Source organism: Crocuta crocuta, unplaced genomic scaffold (assembly GCF_008692635.1).
Source record: "Crocuta crocuta isolate KB4526 unplaced genomic scaffold, BGI_CrCroc_1.0 scaffold38, whole genome shotgun sequence".
In the NCBI taxonomy this organism is placed as follows: Eukaryota; Metazoa; Chordata; class Mammalia; order Carnivora; family Hyaenidae; genus Crocuta; species Crocuta crocuta.
In genome coordinates, this window is record NW_027532605.1 from 6,192,841 (window position 1) to 6,211,962 (window position 19,122).

The following is a 19,122-nucleotide window of genomic DNA, read 5'->3' on the forward strand; positions in this document are numbered from 1 at the left end:
AAGAATCAAAGATTAAATAAAATAATATATAAAAAATATTTTAAGCTACCTAATATGCAAATGTTATGATTACTATTCTATGATAACCAAGTATTTATTTTCCATATAATTCACTTCCAGCTTTCTTTTTAGTGAAAAAAACATTTATTTCAAAACTAATGATAATTGCCGCTAAATATTTATTGACCAGAAAATTGGGAGCTGATGGGAATGATTTGCAATATATTTCTGGAAGAGCTTTAAATTTATTCTTCTTTCTAAGGGAGTAAAATATATTTCTTCCTTCTTCATATTTACCCTATATTTGAACCTTCCTCTTCCTATCTCTTTAAGGATAGAGAAGAGAAAGTGGAGATCTCAGGAAAAGAGGAAGGAAATCATTTTTTTTTTTTTTTACTTACATGCAATCCTCTACCTGATATAGGAATAGGATAAAATATGGGCTCATTAGATTATTATTTACTAAGTAATTCCATTGATAGGATGAGTATCAAAAGATATACTCGTGTGAAACTTTCAATTGTGCGGCACTTTTCATGAAAAAGTTATTTTGAAAACACACATCCACTAAATGTAATAAATTTGGAATTTACCCATTTCCTGGGATGTATACCATTATACATCAGTCAGAGGCTAAAAGCTTTAAAGGCACCTTTAGATCAGGATGAAGACCGGAATTTTACAGTTTAATCATCAGCACATAAGATTTTGTGTAGAAGACAGAAAATTCCCTGTTTCTTTATAACTAAGTTAAATTAGACTATTGCTTCACATGTGAATTCATAAATATTGATTGCTTTCTTTTTTTTTCTTCTCACAGATTAGTTGTAAAGTATCTCAGTTCATTCATCTTTACCTGATGGGCTGTAACTACTTTTGGATGCTTTGCGAAGGGATTTACCTACATACACTCATTGTGGTGGCTGTGTTTGCAGAGAAGCAGCACTTGATGTGGTATTATTTGCTTGGCTGGGGTAAGTGCCATTATATATATGTGCTGACTGTCCTTTTAGGAAATCTCTTGGAAGATGCAGAGTTCCCTTGTAATACGATTTTCCTTATTATTAATCATTCTTAAACATCAGGTGATTAATCTTTGCTTATTGCTGTAAATTGAAATATTTTTAAAAAGTACCACTGACTCATTGTTTTCGGTAGTCAGAGGTCAATAAAACAATGCTATTGGGTTTTTTTTTCTATTTAATATTCCAATGTGTACCTTGGCTGAATAAGTAGTGGCTAACACAATAGAAATGGAATCATGAATTAGGGATCTAGTCTTTGTTTTGTTCTGAATCTCCTTTTTCCTATGTGCAAAAAGAGGGCTTAACAAGGTTTGAAGTTCCACTCTGAAAAAAATCTGGTTTTTAAAAAAATATCATTTTATCATAAGCGTAGAGGGATCAGTTATTGAATAGAGGCACACAAAAGATCTATTTTTCCACACAATCTCATGACATGATATCATTCACAAAGCAAATAATGAAACAATTTTAGCATTATTTCTTATCTTTTTCTTCTGATTCTGAAGTTTTTTTTTTTAAACTCTGGTTAGTTAACATACAGTGCTATATTAGTTTCAGGTGTACAATACAGTGATCAACAATTCTATATATCACCCTGTGTTCATCATGACAAGCGCACTCCTTAATCCCCATCACCCATGCACTCCACCCACCTCCCCTCTGGTAATCATCGGTTTGTTCTCTGTAATTAAGAGTCTATTTCCTGATTTGTGCTTCTAGTATGTTTTTATTCATTTATTTATTTATTTATTTTTAAGTCACTTTTATTTTGTTTTATTTTATTTTATTTTATTTTATTTTATTTATTCTGAGAGAGAGAGAGTGTGTGAGTACGGACGAGGCAGAGAGAGATAGAGAAAGAGAATCCCTGGCAGGTTCTGTGCTTTCAGTACAGAGTCAGCCACAGGGCTTGAACTCACAAACTGTAAGATCATGTCCTGAACCAAAAACAAGAGTCATACACTTAACTGACTGAGCCACCCAGCTGCACCCTAGCATATTTTTAAAAATAACTAGAATAATGCAAAATATATAATGCTGAAAATTAATTCAATTGGACTAGTTTCCAGAAACATAATTGAAATTATACTTCTCTATCATATATCAATCTACCTATCTATCCAGACAACAAATAGACACTGATATATAGAGGTATACACACACACACACACACACACACACACACACACACTCTCTTTAGTATATTCAGTATATGTAGTAAGATTACCTTTATAAAACATTTCTTCATTTCAATTTGGAAAAATCTGATTTAGAATGATAAAACAGGCAAATATCTAATATATAAACTATCTTTCTCCTTTTCTTCATTTGATCAGTCTCAACTTCTTCTCACATCTATCTACCAAATATTGGTCAATTCCATATCAGAGGAAATATATATGAATACTTGGGGATGCTGGGTGGTTTAGTCAATTGAGCGTCTGACTCTTGGTTTCAGCTCCTGGCATGATCTCATGAGTCAGGGATTCGAGCCCCTCATCGGGCTCTGCACCAACTGTGCAGGGAGCCTGCTTGGGATTCTCTCTCTCTCTACCTCTCTCTCTGTCTCTCCCCCACTTGCACTCTCTCCCTCAAAATACAAAGAAAATATATTGAATTCTTCTAAGCCGTGGGGCTTAGGCAGCACATTTATGGACTTAGGCTCTGCAGTCCACTGATTCAAAACGACTTCTATCAGAAGAAAACACACACACACCTGAATATATAAATACCTAATACTTTATAATATTTACTCAATAAACATATAGTGACCAGTTATTTTTTGTTCTGAAAGTCTCTCTGAGTTTCCTATCTTATGATACATTTTAGGAATTCCATCTACAGAGAAAACTGCCTGTTTATTTTCTTTTCATTTGATTTTTACAGGATTTCCACTGATCCCTGCTTGTATACATGCTGTTGCGAGAAGCTTATATTACAATGACAAGTAAGATAATCTCTCTTTCTGATTTCTTTTGGAACTAAGTAAAACGAAAGTCTTCAGCATAATTTTCCTTTTCTTTCCCCCCAAGCTGCTGGATCAGTTCGGATACCCATCTCCTCTATATTATCCACGGTCCAATTTGTGCTGCTTTACTGGTATGTAATTAAACTTTTCCTTTTTTCATCATTGCTCATATTTCAACTTTATTTACTGAATCATTTGCCCTATGGATCTTTCAGGATCCTGGTGGACATAAATGACATGTTCACAGTGTTTAATTGAAGAGAGTTTAATAAAGGTGTTATATTTGAAGTGGTGGCAGGGAGAGGACAGGATCTAATTCCGAAGGGATGACCAGGTGCCTGGGACCTGCGGCGGGAAGCAGTTAATGGTGGCTAGAGGGGTGTCCCCAAGAGGGGACAGAACAGTGTTACTGGATTTAGCCTGGTACAGGGAGGAGGAACACAGCCACTGCCATAACCACAGCCTGGTAGGGAAGAAGAAGGAGGAAGAAATACCGAAACTTCTTTCTTCCTATGCCCTGCCTTCTTGGTTCTTCCCTTTGGCTAAATGCAGCAAATATCAGAGAGCAAGAAAGCCCGAGCGGTGATGCAATCTTTAGAGGTGCCTCTGAGTTTCCTGTGGCACAGAGCAGAACAGAGAAAGGCAGAGGGCAGATCGTGTGAGTGGGAATGGCAAATGGGAAAAACCCACACACCTATGTTTGTAATAAAGGTAACATTCCAATAAAGACTTTAATTTGGAAAAAAGGAGTATTGGTTAAACTATTGTTTTATTATTATAACGATCATCACTTAATATGAATACACCAACTGGACATTTTTAAGTGTGGTTGCAGTGAAACAGAAGTCACATTCAGTGTTTTTATTACATTGTTTCAATAAGGAAACAAATTAATCCAGATTAACATACTTTTTTTTTCATAGAGCATTAGAGACCAGAATGTAATTACAGTCTCTGAGTCTGTAATTACAGCTGATATTCAATTATATATAAAAAGATAAAGGTGGTATGTTTCTCGGCCAAAATTCAGAGCTCCTAATCCTTGTTTTCCAATTCCTTTTTTAGACAAATATTCCTCTATTATTTTACTATATTGCTATCTGCAGTTTAGCATACGATTATGTTTGAACTGTTCGAGCCATTCTCAAAAGCATGTCACAATTAAGAGGAAAACTTCAGGAATCTGAAGGCCTGGGCTTAAACTCCTCTGTCACCTTTGACTTGCTGTATGACCTCAGCCAATAAAACTAATTACACTGTCTCCTTCATTGGTAAAATAAAGAATATTATAATACTGATTTTTAAATCCTTTTAACAAAGAGTTAAATGAGTAATACATATAAATTATTTAGCCTGGCACATATAAAGCACGTAACAAATGTCAAACTTCTGATTTGCACCTGGCCACACAAGACAGCCAGTTCAAAAATTAACACACGGAAGTTATTATATCACTTATGGAAACTTTAATATACTTTAATGTAGACTTTAGTGAGAATTTCATAGGCAGAAGCATTTCCTTCCCTTCTGCCCTGAGCACACTGGGGACATGCATGACAAACTGTGTTTAAGTTGCACCTTGAGATACCCTAGTATTCTTTGGAAGAGCCAGCACTGAAACCTAGTTCTACCACATCGGGCTGGGTATCTCAGGGCAAGTTCTGCTTTGTTAACCTTTCAGTGCGTTTGTGGTCTCTTCTGTGATTGGGGAGTAATAAAAATGGATACCTTATAGGGTATTGTAAGAATTAGATGAGATGCATCCTGCTAAACCAGTTCCTACCATACAAACAAAAACAAAAACAAAAACAACTGTCCAAAGAAAATGCTTTAAAAAGTTTGTTGTAATTTCTACATGATACTATGATTCTGATCTGAGGAGAGTTCAAAGGAATAAGACACTTTTTGCGCCACCCAAGAGCTTACACAACAAATATAAGGCAAAATTGTATTACAAGAGATCTGACTGATTCTGCAGAGGGGTGGTAATTCAAATGTTTAAATCAGAGAGGTTCAAGAAATAAGTAAAGGAACCTTAGCAAATGGAAAAGTATCATCGCAACTAACAAAATCCTTGGAAAAGCCTCTCCACATCAATTCTGGGAGGGAAGAGTAGATGGTACAGTAAGGGCAGAATATCACATAGAAATATAACTCATCTGCTCTGTAAGAAAGGAAGTAAAAATCCACATTATTTGAATAAAACTTTTTCCATTTTCTTGGCTTATAAAAAAAAAAAAACAGCAGGAGCCTATTTTTCTACCAGGATAAATTGTTCTGTCTGTTTAATTTCGAGGGCTCCTCACTGATTCTAGCCAATTCCAAGGTCTTGGGAGGGGCCTTCGCAATTGTTTATGTGGTCACATGCTTAAGTACAATTTTTACAAATAAAATATTTCAACCTCAATCAGTTTCTTTCCAGTCAGACTTCCCCTGTCACATTTCCCCTTGAGCAGGGTGGAATTCAAGTGGCTACAGCACTTTTGAGATCCTGCCAAAGGGAAGTTGAGAGGGGATACATTTGTGTTTGGTGAGAGATATTTAAGTCAGTTCAGTGCACAGTTAAGTTACTGCTGGCTGTTCTACAATGAGAATGGCTTCCAGGAACCCTCCAGCAGCTACAGTGCTGATGCCCACTGCTTCCTAGGGTGGTATCGTGATATGAAACGTCCTGTTGTGCCTACCAGCTATGTGATCTTTATGAGTATTGGACTAGAAGCAAGTTTGTTTTCTTTACCTTAACTGGTTTTGCGCTAAGACAGATGAGATTCAGATCTGGTTCGTCTGAAATTTAAAATTCTTGCTCTACTCTTATTCAAAACAAATGGGATTGTTTACAAAAAATAAAGTAGTGTAACCTTCTAGTTTCCCGTTTCCCATTTTAAATCAAATTTGCCATTTTGGAGAAGCCCTTTGCAGATAGAAATTTTCATTTAATGGGCATCTGAATTGTAACATTTCTAACTGATTTTTAACTTATGATTTTCTTCTATGGCCTGGTAGTGATTTCCATTTAATCAAAACTTCTATAACGGCAATGAGTGCTTAGGAAGGGAGTATAATCAGAAGGGTGGAATAACAGCTGATGTGTTGATTTGTCATGTTTCCTCCTTACACCTGTCAAAATGGCTTAATCTGCTTTTGTCTTTAGCAGAGACATTCCTGTGTCTATAACCCATGTTACTTTTCATAGATGTGTTTCCATCAGGACCGTAGTGAGCTGTATATCTTTGGAGCGTATGTTCCATTAGATTCTCTAAGAATAGTAGTAGAATATTTTTATGCCCAGTTATTTTCATAACACATGCCTTAAATCAGCAAACGTATTTGTTCATTGTTTTCTTTACTAAGTGAGATGCTATCATTATTATTCCAATTTATTATAGCATGCAGACATATGTATGTATGTAGCTTAAAAGTTTTGGATTATTAAAGCACAGATGCTAGAAGTCAGAGTGAAGAAAAAGGAAAGAGAATATAGCATAATAGCATAAGAACCATAAGGGGCTCTTCTGGAGTTAATGTCATTAATCCTAAGGAAGGCATAAAATATGGGCACAGAGAAAAATAGACAAGTATAAAAGATATCGACTTGGATGAAGATAAGGAAGTGGTATTCAACATGAGAGAGAGAGAGAGAGAAAGACAGAGATATTAAAACAGAACTCTGTCCATCTTCTGAGTAGCTTAGTTATCCATGCTATATTTTTGATGTTTTATATCTCCGTTTCAAAAAGAGTGTTTTGTCTTGGGGAAAGTTGTTAACACACAGCAAATATGTAATTACAGTCCCTGTGGGATGCCAAAATTATTTTGTCTCTAGGATTATCTAGGTTGAACATCAGTTGGTTTAGTGTGGTCAGCGTCCTCAGAATGATAAAGAAGCTTACAATACTATATTGGGGAGTTATGAGAATTATTGCTACAAAAAGAAACACAGGAAGAAGAAAGCAAAAAGATGAAAATGGTTATTTTATGGTATAATATGTATTTGGAAAGTACTAGTATGGACAGTGACACAGATGTGACATTTTTTAAAAAATTAGCACTTGTCACAAACAATTCTTTCCTTTGAGCTAAAAATGTTGAAAACATTTAGTTTTTGGACCACAGTGAAATTAAAACAAATTATATAGGAAAGTGAATAGAGAAAAATACTCAGATATTCCTTAACTGAAGGTGTTCTACACTAATTCCACCTTAATTTTATTTTCCTAAAGCCTAATTCCATTAAAGTTGATGTACTTGTTAAATTAATAAATCACAATTGTAGTAACACAAATTGATATATTGGGCATATATTCTCTGTAGTAGAACATATTCTTGTACGTTGAAAATAATCTTAAGACTGGGGCTCCTGGGTGGCTGAGTCAGTTAAGCATCCAACTGGGTCTCACGTCACGATATCACGGTTTATGAGTTCAAACCCAACATCAGGCTCTGTGCTGATAGCTCAGTGCCTGGAGCCTGCTTCAGATTCTGTCTCCCTCTCTCTCTCTGCCCCTCCCCCACTGTGCACTCACACTCCGCGCGCTCTCTCTCTTTCTCTCTCTCACTCTCTCTCAAAAATAAACATTAAAAAAAAGAAAATAATCTAAGATATATAAAATCAAAGATCCTTCAAAAATGCTTAACATTAAATATGAAATAATTTTCATTCTATTTTATCTTTTTAGGTGAATCTTTTTTTTCTATTAAACATTGTACGTGTTCTCATCACCAAGTTAAAAGTTACTCACCAAGCAGAATCCAATCTCTACATGAAAGCTGTCAGAGCTACACTTATCCTGGTGCCATTACTTGGCATTGAATTTGTGCTGCTTCCGTGGCGACCTGAAGGAAGGATTGCAGAGGAGATATATGATTACATCATGCACATCCTTATGCATTATCAGGTAGGGTGCTCTTAAATCAGGAAGGCAGCTTGTGAAATTTGGTATTAAATTGCATGTGGCTTTGGTTTTAGCTTTGACTGTGTATGTAGCAAGTTGGTTACAAATAATGTATCTTTTCCATTTGGAATCAGCAAATTCTGTTTTTCTTTTACAGGGTCTTTTGGTTTCTACAATTTTCTGCTTCTTTAATGGAGAGGTATGGTAATTGTTTTTATTCCTTTTATCATCTTATATTAGCAATGTATCTTTTCCTTAAAAAAAAAAAAAAAAGAGAATTATACATTCCCTAGGCACAACTACTTCAAATTGCATTTTGACCAGGAAAAAGAACCACAGAATCACTTTTAGTGGATGTATATAACTCTTCTTCCCAAAAGCTTGGGTCATATTGGAGTTCAAGAGTAGAGCAAATCCAGCCATATTTTAAAACAGTCCATCATTTACTTTGATTTATCTAGTCTTTCACCTACCATTTGAACTAATCCTATTAAGTCTGGCCTTTGTCCTAGGTCCAGTGCTAGGCAATCCATAACATCATAAAACATACACTCTAATAGGAAATAGAATTGGCTCATTTTCATTTCCTCCTTTTTTTTTTTTTGTTTTTCCCAGCTCACAATGTGGCCTTTGAAAATAGTTTTATGATGGTTACAAAAAATTAAAAAAATTAAACTCTCAGTTACACAGGGAGGACATGCAGTAAGTTAGAAAACTTAGGAGAAGAGAATGCTCTAATATGTAACATGGCAACATGCTCTTGGATATTTCAAGATTTTTATCCAAGGCTTTTCTAAGTGGAAAGTTTCAGATGTTTTACAAACTGGTACCATATTTCTTATGCATATGAATAGTGTTATAGCTCAGTGGTTTGAGCTATATTGATTCAGCTCTTTATCTGCTTTTAATCTACTTGACAATTTTTTAAAATGTTTATTTATTTTTGAGAGAAGGAGAGTGACAGAGTTTGAGCATGGAGGGGCAGAGAGAGAGAGAGAAACGCAGAGCTGGAAGCAGGCTCCAGGCTCTGAGCTGTTAGCTCAGAACCTGACGTGGGGCTGGAACTCAGGAATCTGTGAGATCATGACCTAAGCTGTAGTCGGACACTTAACCAACTGAGCCACCCAGGTGCTCCCTACTTGACAAATTTTAACCTGTTGGAGGATTTTGGAAAATTCAGTAAAATTAGAAATCCAGACAGCCACTGAGTAAAAAGACTCAAGTAGTTGGTAACTGAAGCTTTTCAGAAAGCTTCAAATGAGAAACATGTAAACCAATTGGTGTAATTTTATGAGAATTATTCCTACAAAATAAACCAACCTTGGAAATCATGTACATGTCATGAAAATCTATAAAATATTGGTTTCCTTTGCTTAATAAGAATTTACTTCTTTCTCTTAGCAAACAATGAAATTTCATGTTTGATTTTATTAAGCTGATTTTAAAAAGTTTTTATTTCACTTAATTATTTATATTGGAGTGTAGAACTGTCAAACATAGAAGACTATATTTCATATCTTTAGGTGGTGATTCCATGATTCTTCTGCTATACAGTAGACAACAGTGACTTTTTCTGAAGTCGATGAGAAGTGTAGACAGAAAATGCAATTAGGAAGAATAGAGAAATCATTTGTTTTGATAATATAATTCAAGTAGCATTGATTATGTACTTCTATAAATTTACGATTGCATAAACTGAATTAGACAATCCTATTTGCTGCTGATATAGGATTTTACAGGTAAAGATATATGAGAAAGAAATGGATGACATACCAAAGAACATGCATGAAATATGAACAATATACCTCTGCAGAAACGTGTCATTATTCTAAAGGGAGATTTTCAAGTGTACAAAACATAATCACTAGTAGAATATTTTGTGATAGGAAGCAGTGTAGAATAAAAGCACAGTCACAGCAATGCATTTAAACCCCAAAGATGCTACTTTGTTCCTGGCTATGATACTTTAGGCAATATTCTGAGCCTCCTGGAGTCTCAGTGTCTACTTTTATTAAAGGGAGGGGAAAAAAAGCAAGTTGTATACACAAGCTTCACAAATATTAGTGTAGGCTAGGAACCTAAAGTTTTTAGCACCATGCCCCACCCTCAATAGATTACCAGTATATTATAGATTCTTTATTATATGTGTCAAGTCATTTACTTTCAAAAATACATGTACAAACATGAGCATTAATCATTTTGGAATCAATCTCAAATTGGCCTTTTTATTTGGAAAGGTTGCCCAGGGAATATCTAAACTAATGCCTAACAATCTTGTTGCACTCTCTCTGTGTAAGCAAAAGAGACACAGACCTTGATCTTCTGCCATGTCCTAAAACTGAGAAAATTTTGGCAGTAAGAAATTACAATAATACAAAATCTTTGAGCCCAGTTGTTGCCAAATCCTTTAGTTCTTTACAACAGCTCCAATATCTGTCCCCTTTTCTTCATCTCTCAAGATGCAGTCTCTATTTGTGGATGACTCATTTCTCATCTTAAGAAATACTATAATCCCTCCTTTTTTGTCCATTTGCCTCTTAGTTTTTCCCACTCTCATAACATGAAGACACAGCTGCCAAATTCATTTTGTGTTGTTCCAACTATGTCATGTACTTCTTAAAATCACTTGCTTGGGCTTAAGTCTCCTTCTTGCTTTCCACAGGAGGTCAAATAGCTTCCCTTTAGTTTAGTCTCTATTTTTTTTTTGACTCACATTTTATGTATTTTTTTAGCCAAAATATTCCTATTTGCATTTCTCACTAAATAATCATGGCATGACAAATAATCAGGCCACATTCATCTCATCTCTAGCCCACTCAGACAAAAATGTGTACTGTTAGCATAAAGTAGAGATCTTATCATTAGAAGGGCCCTCCTTTGCCTCAGGAGTAAATCGAGCAACACCTGAGAGTAGATATGGTTATAAAGCGAACAAAAAGATTTACTGAGAATAATCAAAACTACATTCTGTAATGAAAACTAGGTAGCATTTTTATATGAAGCTCTATTAAATATTTTTTAATTGATTTAGGTTAAGGAGTTATAGAGCTGCTTCCTTACGAAGTGCTAGTGGGCATTTAAGATTGTAAGGTTATATTCTAAACAGTTGGCCCATAGGTCTTTAGTTAGGTTCATTGTTTAACTTCAGTAAAAAAAATTCCCACAGTTCAAGAAATTGATCTTTCATGGCTTTTCTGATGATTTTGTCACAAGAAATAGGGTAATAATTGTAATCAAAGCATGTATTTCAAGAGCAAACAGATATTTCAAATGGCATTTTGGCTGTTGGAATTGAATTTAAGCTTTCATTTTTAAGAAAGTTATATATTCACAGCAATGATATTTCTTCTTGTCAACTTCTTCCCAGTATGTATGTAGAATCTTTTGTATAAAGATACATTCCACTTTCTTTCAAACAGAACTATATAGGAAATACATTCAGTCAATCCATCATTTAGTAGCAAAGGGAAGAGAAATGAATTTAACATAAAATAAGGATCAAAACCAATTCCCATCAGGAATATCTAGATAATTTGCCAAATGTCATTTTTGTTGTAAATCTTTGAATATTTATTTAAAAGGCACACTCTAAAGCTATTTTCATCTGTTGTTTGCTTATGCTCTTAAAAACATTACATATGCAGATATTATTTTAAATTATTTTATTTTTTAAATATTTATTTATTTTTGAGAGACAGAGTGCAAGCAGGAGACAGGCAGAGAGAGAGGGAGACAAAGGATTGGAAGCAGGCTCCACGCTCTGAGCTGTCAGCCCAGAGCCCAACTTGGGGCTCCTCATAAGCTGAAGTTGGATGCTTAACCAACTGAGCCACCCAGGCACCCCTATTTTATATTACTTTAATTTAAACATGATATTTGGAGAATTAAGAAAGACATTACTAAACTACGAGGGAAACAGAGCATGAATTTTTTGCAAGATAAATATATTTATTGTCCCATAAATGCTTTTATTTGAAAGAAAATGTGTAAGAATATAAATTATTCCTTTAAAACATAGTTAATATATATATAAAGAAATAAACTTAAAGGTCCTGAAGTTCTGAATTTCATAAAAATACAACTTTTAAAACCAATTTATTGCATTTCTAATTACATAATTTCTAAATTCTTCAGTAGAGCTACCCCAAATTCTAGTAACTCATTTGGAATTCTAACTAAAGAAACCCACTGACTTCAGGGGGTCTCTGGGAGGCTCAGTGGGTTAAGTGGCCAACTCTTGTTTTTGGTTAAGGTCATGATTTTCACAGTCCCTGAGTTCAAGCCCAACATCAGTCTCCGTGCTGACACAGCAGACTGTTTGGGATTTGGTCTCTCCGTCTCTCTCTGCCCCACCTCCCTCCAGCTTGTGCTCTCCCTCTCTCTTTCTCTGTCTTTCAAATTAAATAAATAAATAAGACTTAATAAAAAAAGAAACGCTTTGACTTCTTGTGTCTTCTGTTTTTCTACACACTAAAACATAAAGTGAGACAGTAAAACTTTATGTCCATTTTAAGTGACAGAGAACAGGAGACTCAAAGGACTTTGAAGTATCCCACAGAGTTCTCTCATTAAAAGATCTCCTGGGAATAGCTATTAGTAATAGATTGTTCATAATTTGGAGAAGTTTTCTTGCTTTGTTATACAAAACAAATGAAGACTTACATAAGGCAGCCTATTTTAAAGTTTAATATTAATTTTTACACATGATTACCCTGAATAAAAAGTTGAGGAATTTTATATATTAGTAGAAAGTTAAACAATTATTGCATGAGTATGTTTCTACTACATGGATGATTGGAAAGTTGCTATTAGGGATACTCAAATTCCCTGTGAGGAAGCAAAGTGTCAAAGAGCAGTAGAGAGTGTGGGGAAGACAATTCAAAGCTATCCATGTTTTGGACAGATCTGGATTAGGTCACCAGGATGTGGCTAATAAACTCGTAACCTGGGAGCAGATTCCCACACCAGTATGCCCAGTCATCAGACACTTGGAAATATCCAGGTTACCAAACTGAAGATGTTTTTGAACATTCTCATTTCCATTCACTGACTCAGTATGATGAAAATCACCTTAGTGTCTCATGTTCGATTAAAACCTAGTTCACATAGGTTTTGATCTCTAGCCCCAGAGAAGAAGGAAGTCATTTAACAAGTCTTGATCTCTAGCCCTAGAGAAGAAGGAAGTCATTTAGTATCAAATTCCTTCAGTCAGAGGGAGATCCAAAAACGTAAATGTGGAGTGGTGATATTTCCAAACTTTTTCACAGGTGCATTCTTTTGTTATTCCCTGTTGAACACTTTCTTCCCTCCAGATAGTAAGCCTCAGGAGGACAAAAACCCTGATCTTTTTCCCCAAAATGTAGCACAATACCTAGCACGTGTTAATTACTCAATAAAAACTAGTTGCTGCTGCTATGAATGATGATGATGATGATGATTTATATTCCGTTTCCCTAACTTCTTTTTCTTTTAACTTTCTCTCTTTCTTTATACTGTTACTAATTATCTTCTCATTCTATCATTAAGATACTGATATAAAACTAAATGTAACGCATGCAATCTTACAAAAGTGGGTCTGGATTAACTATCTGTTTGATCATAATACATTCATATACAATATTAAAGCTTCAAAGATATGGCATGAAAAAAATATTGATGGAATCTAAAGAGTACTGCAACGAATTTCCTAAATGTAAATTTCCTAATGTTCCCAATTTAATTTTTTAATTAAAAAATTAAAGCGCTATTATTCACTAATTAACATCAATGCTTTTGTTTTTAAGTTTTACATAAATCGTTTTATTGTACTTTTAAATACAATATCTTTATTTCAGATAATGGATTGCTCTTGTGCTTTCTGTTTCTTTTTGATTGACAGGTTCAAGCAATTCTGAAAAGAAATTGGAATCAATATAAAATCCAATTTGGAAATGGCTTTTCCCATTCAGATGCTCTTCGCAGTGCTTCTTACACAGTGTCAACAATCAGTGATGGTACAGGGTACAGTCATGACTGTCCCAGTGAACACTTAAATGGAAAAAGCATACACGATATTGAAAATGTTGTCTTGAAACCAGAAAAGTTGTATGATTGATAATAGAGGGAGGACTGCTTAACTCTTTGTATCACTCCTAACTCAAGGACTTGGCTCCATGATTTTACAACCAGAAGACTTCAGTATTAAATGAATATCTTGAATACCACAAAGAAAAGCCTCACATCAATTCAGCAGTATATTGTTAAATGTTTAACAGCTAGCCCTTTGAGAGGAAAAGACCCTTGATTTGTAATGTTTTTCTGGTTTCTGTGGTGTATTCCCACAAGGGCTGATTTCAGTCTACCAGTTTGACATCACTGAATGTGAAACTGGGAAAAGATGAGTACAGTCAACTCTTGTAGGCTGGTATGTGCCAGCTCTAGTACATCACTGCATGAATTCACATGTGAATAAGACTATAAAGTTCATGTACACATGAGGTGTGATTCTACTCTTGTTGGCTAAAGAGACCTAGTTGAGGCCTATAGACTTGGGGGGAAAATTAACTTTTCATCTTTTTGTTTTTAAAATCTTTGTCCCATATTCATTGGTGCAGTTGATTTTTTTTAACCAAGTAGGTATTCTAGGTCTTTTTGTATATACCCTTGCTAATGGACTGAATAAAGAGGTAATTATTTCTGTTGGCTTACCCACTTCTCCCCAAGAAAAGCAGAAGCAGAGCAGGATAGCTATTGGCTGCTCCTTGGCTGATACATCACAGTTATATCCAATGTCATATCTGTTTTTGAGATTTGATTAATAATAGTATGTAGGACATGCAATCCTACTTTGGTGTCATCAGGGAGACATCTAGGTTGATACAAAATACCCTTGTCAGCTAATTTCCTATCTTCCTACACAAATGGGAGGGAATCAGTTTCCCTGTATCTGTAAATACAAACTTTGCCCCTTCCATTTCTACTGTGTAGACAAACTGGCAATTATTTTACATGAAGGAAATCAGTGAAGGATTTCTTGCTTTCTTGGAAGTTTGTAAAAAAATTGTGAAAAATAAACTTGTAAATACTCTGTTATTCTATTTTATAGTCTCAAATCAATTGTATACAACCTAGGTAAGTTTTAAAAAAAAACAAATACATAATGTAACAATGTATGCATGTTAATATCTGATACTGTGTCTGGGCTGATTTTATAATAAAATAGAGTCTGGAATTCTATATTTGGTAAATATTTTAAAGACAACCAGATGCCAGCATCAGAAGTTTGAGAACCAAGAGAACAGAAATATCTATGATAAGATATAAAATATTTATTTTAAAAATCAAACCATTGTTTTATTATATTAGCTTCATTGATGCTTTCATACCTTAATAGGTATGTTTGACATATTTCTCCTTGTATTTTGACGATGAACTTGCATTCTAATCCAGAAACTTTAAAGGATTCCTATAGTAATAAATGCCAATCTGCCATTCTTATGGTTTTCACACCATTAAAAATATTATTTTTCTGGCTCTTACTGCATAAACATATATGGCTTTGGAAATGTTCCAGACTTTAAAAAAAAAAAAAAAACTAGAGGAAAAGAATATATATATACATATATATCATTTACAATGCTTTATTAGAGCTACTATGATAATATGATACTAGAAATCAGTGAAAGACTTGAATACATCAGGGAAGAAGAATTGTCAAAACATTTAGGGAGTAATTAAATTAAGATGGAAGAAAGCCTTGTTAATGAATTAAAGTGACATTTAAATGGGATTCAGTTGTTCCCTTAATGTTATTTTCCACTGAAATTTCTGAAAAACAAAAATTCCTTCAATTAGTAAAATTCAATTTGAGGAGGACAAGTTACTGTGTGTGTGTTTTTCTAGTGTGTCAATTTGCTTAAAATGGATCAAACTAATGACTGAGAAATCACTGATTCTTTCTTAACTGTTGGTAGATTGTGAGTTCAGAAGTCACTTGTAATTGTCCAGGAAAGTTATCTAAATTAGTAAGAATTAACAGATTAAATGGTCTGGGAAATATATTTATAACTTATCTGTATACATGCAAAGATTTTGTTGCTTGTTTCTAAATTTATGAATTTTATAGCAAGCTGTCATAGGAAGGAATTCAGCTGTTCTGGACTTGCTACTGTCTAAATAATACAAAAATTCCTTTAAATTAATTCGCTTCTTAGCTGCTTTTTATTCAAAGATTCACACTGTTCACATATTTCCACATTCTTCCAGACGAACTGTCAAATCCCAACCATAAATGACAGTAGAAAATTCTGTCAAATTCTCCATGAACATTATAGTACAATTTTACTGTCATTTTTCAGCGTTTTTTAATTGTACTTTTATCATATTAAGTTTAGATCAGATTTCCTTTATGGCTCACAATCATCTAGTGCACAGTTTTTAGGTGAAGGTATCCAATAATTACTCAGTGTTAGTTCTGTAGCCATATTTTCTTATGAGTAATATTTTTAAATATTATACTTCCCTAAAGCTGACATGCTAACTAGGATCTCCTTTGTATCTTATGAAGAAAAGATAAAGTCAATACTTTTTAAAATCAAATTTTTTGGGTAGTTAAACACTAATTTGGGGAATTTCTAACATTCATAATATAGATCAGCTATTTTTCTGTAAGTACTTGTGAACATCATATTTTAATTAAAAAATTCTAATTTGCCCTTTTTAACTTGGCAAAGTTATTTTCCGGTGCATTCATTCATTAAATATCCATTCTGGAATTTGATGTTTGCTCAAATGTAACGCAGTGTATATAGAATTAGTGGTAGATGTAGTGGTGTATTTATTGCTTAATAATTTTTTAAGTGTGAACTTCATTTTCTTTTGGTTTTAACCTGCTAACAGAAACCACTACTTCTTTTTTCTGTAAGTCATAAGCAAGATATTTTGATCAATTAAAATAAGTCATGTTATGTCTACTTAATGTATATCTCTATTTTTTGATTGTATGAAAACATTAAAGTTATGAGTTAAAGTTGATTTTCACTCTTGTGTACTGAAGTGTTGAATAATTCATACATATAACTGTTTACAGCAGTCAGTGGAATACTAGTAAAATCAATGACTCACAAATATAAACATGCAAACATGTCCAAGATTTTTTTTGTTCTTTCATTACTGAAGGAACAAGATGTTACAACAATTCATGGAAGAATTCAAATGTCACACATATACAAGAACATAAGATGCTGAAATGAATTTATATATTCTCTATTCTTATGACAATAATGCCACATTCTATTGAGTACTAATATGTATTTGTATAATCAATAATAATGTACATCACTATCAGTTTTCTGCAACTAACAAATCTGTAAAATAGCTCACAATAATGAAAGGTAGGGATAACCTAGAAGAACATACTAGAAAGCACTAGAAAAGACACTTCAATGACTCTAACAGATATCTTACCTATATAATGAGAAAGCAATAGGTTACACATGCAATAAGTACAATAAATATTTGTATGTATATATGTACATATATACATATATTTAAAGAGAGATGGGGGTGCCTGAGTGGCTCAGTCAGTTAAGCTTCTGACTCTTGATTTCAGTTCAGGTCATGATCTCACAGTATGTGGGACTGAGACCTGAGTCAGACTCTGTGCTGACAGTGTAGAGCCTGCTTGGGATTCTATCATCTTCTTTCTATGTTCTTCCTCTGTTCGTGTGCACAGGTTCTTTCTCTCCCTCTCTCTCCCTCTCAAAATAAATAAACTAAAAAAAGGGGAGAGGTGATAACTACGGACACACCTTGAGTGCTATTCTAAGCAGTAGGAGAATTTGGAAAACTAACAACACACAAAGTAAATGTACACAGATCAATATTTCCCACATATACAAATAACCACCAAGTAGTAGCCCCAGTAGGGTAAAAAAGAGCAAATTTATAACAGCATCAAGAGAAGGTAAAATATATAGGAACTTAAATAAGAAATGAGTGAAATACATTTCAACACCATGAACAATCACAATAGAAGACATCAATCAGTTCATGGAAAAATACATGATGTTGTTGAAGAGGAAGATGACCATAAAAATGTCAATCTGCCCCTAAAAATACACTGTTAAGTATATATGATCCAAATAAAAACAACGGTAGATAATTATTTTGAGACCAAACATGATAATTCTGAATTTCATAAATAGTCATGAAAGCTCTAAACAAGGGGGAGAAGGAGATAAGCCCTGACATATTTTGTAACCTAACAGTTAAAACAGTGGTAGTATCACATGATAAAAAGACAGAGGGGGCGCCTGGGTGCCTTAGTCGGTTAAGCGTCCGACTTTCGCTTAGGTCATGATCTCACGGTTCGTGGGTTCGAGCCCCGCATCGGGCTCTGTACTGACTGCCAGCTCAGAGCCTGGAGCCTATTTCAGAGTCTGTATCTCCCTCTCTCTCTGACCCTCCCCTGCTCACGCTGTCTCTCTCTCTCTCTCTCTCTCTCCTAGAAAAAAAAAAAAAAAGAGAAAAGGGGGGAGAAGTGTGTAGGCCACTTTTTTGGATACTTTGCTGTAGACAGAGCCAAAAATGATAATCCAAACAGGGAGTGACAGGGGCTCTGGGTGGCTCAGTCGGTTGAGCGTCCGACTTCGGCTCTGGTCATGATCTCGCGGTTTGTGGGTTTGAGCCCCGCATCGGGCTCTGTGCTGACAGCTAGCTCAGAGCCTGGAGCCTGTCTTTGGATTCTGTGTCTCCCTCTCTCTCTACCCCTCCCCAGCTCATGCTGTCTCTCTACCTCTCTCAAAAATAAATAAAACGTTAAAAAATTCATTAAAATAAAACAGGGAGTGACAGGACATTATTATCCAGAGAATCATTAATTCTTCCTTTCTTACTTTCTCTTCGTTAAAAACATGTCATCTCTAGAATACCAGATATAAGAAATGGGCTTCTTAACAAGTCACATAACTGGTATGGTTGCTGTCATGTCTTTAAAAAGACAAATGTGTTGAAATGATCACCTGGAAGGGGAAGATGTCTGTAGAAAAAAAGCCATCCTTATTAATTTTGGGCTGGGATAGGAGTGGAGATGCCAGTTGTCTCCTTCAAGCTAAAAGTATAAGCCTAGAATTTCACTGATAATAGGCTCAGAGATGCTGAACCATACCTCTGGAAAATCTAGGAGTACTAAAACCTCAAGGAACACCTTGACAGCAAATGTGAATGGATATTCTGTTGTTTCTAACTTTCATCTACA

General features: G+C 34.6%; 1 protein-coding gene across 3 annotated transcripts in view; it reads left to right on the forward strand.

The window, feature by feature from the left end:
• Nucleotides 1-16,904, forward strand: part of CALCRL (calcitonin receptor like receptor) — a 104,353-nt gene extending 87,449 nt beyond the window's left edge. For all 3 annotated transcript variants that reach the window (XM_077780236.1, XM_077780238.1, XM_077780237.1), the window contains 6 exons: nt 821-974; nt 2,913-2,973; nt 3,059-3,125; nt 7,671-7,889; nt 8,044-8,085; nt 13,765-16,904. In XM_077780236.1, coding sequence (XP_077636362.1) covers nt 821-974; nt 2,913-2,973; nt 3,059-3,125; nt 7,671-7,889; nt 8,044-8,085; nt 13,765-13,980 — 759 coding nt within the window. In that variant the 3' untranslated portion in view covers nt 13,981-16,904. The remainder of the gene's footprint in view (nt 1-820; nt 975-2,912; nt 2,974-3,058; nt 3,126-7,670; nt 7,890-8,043; nt 8,086-13,764) is intronic.
• Nucleotides 16,905-19,122: the final 2,218 nt, after the last annotated feature.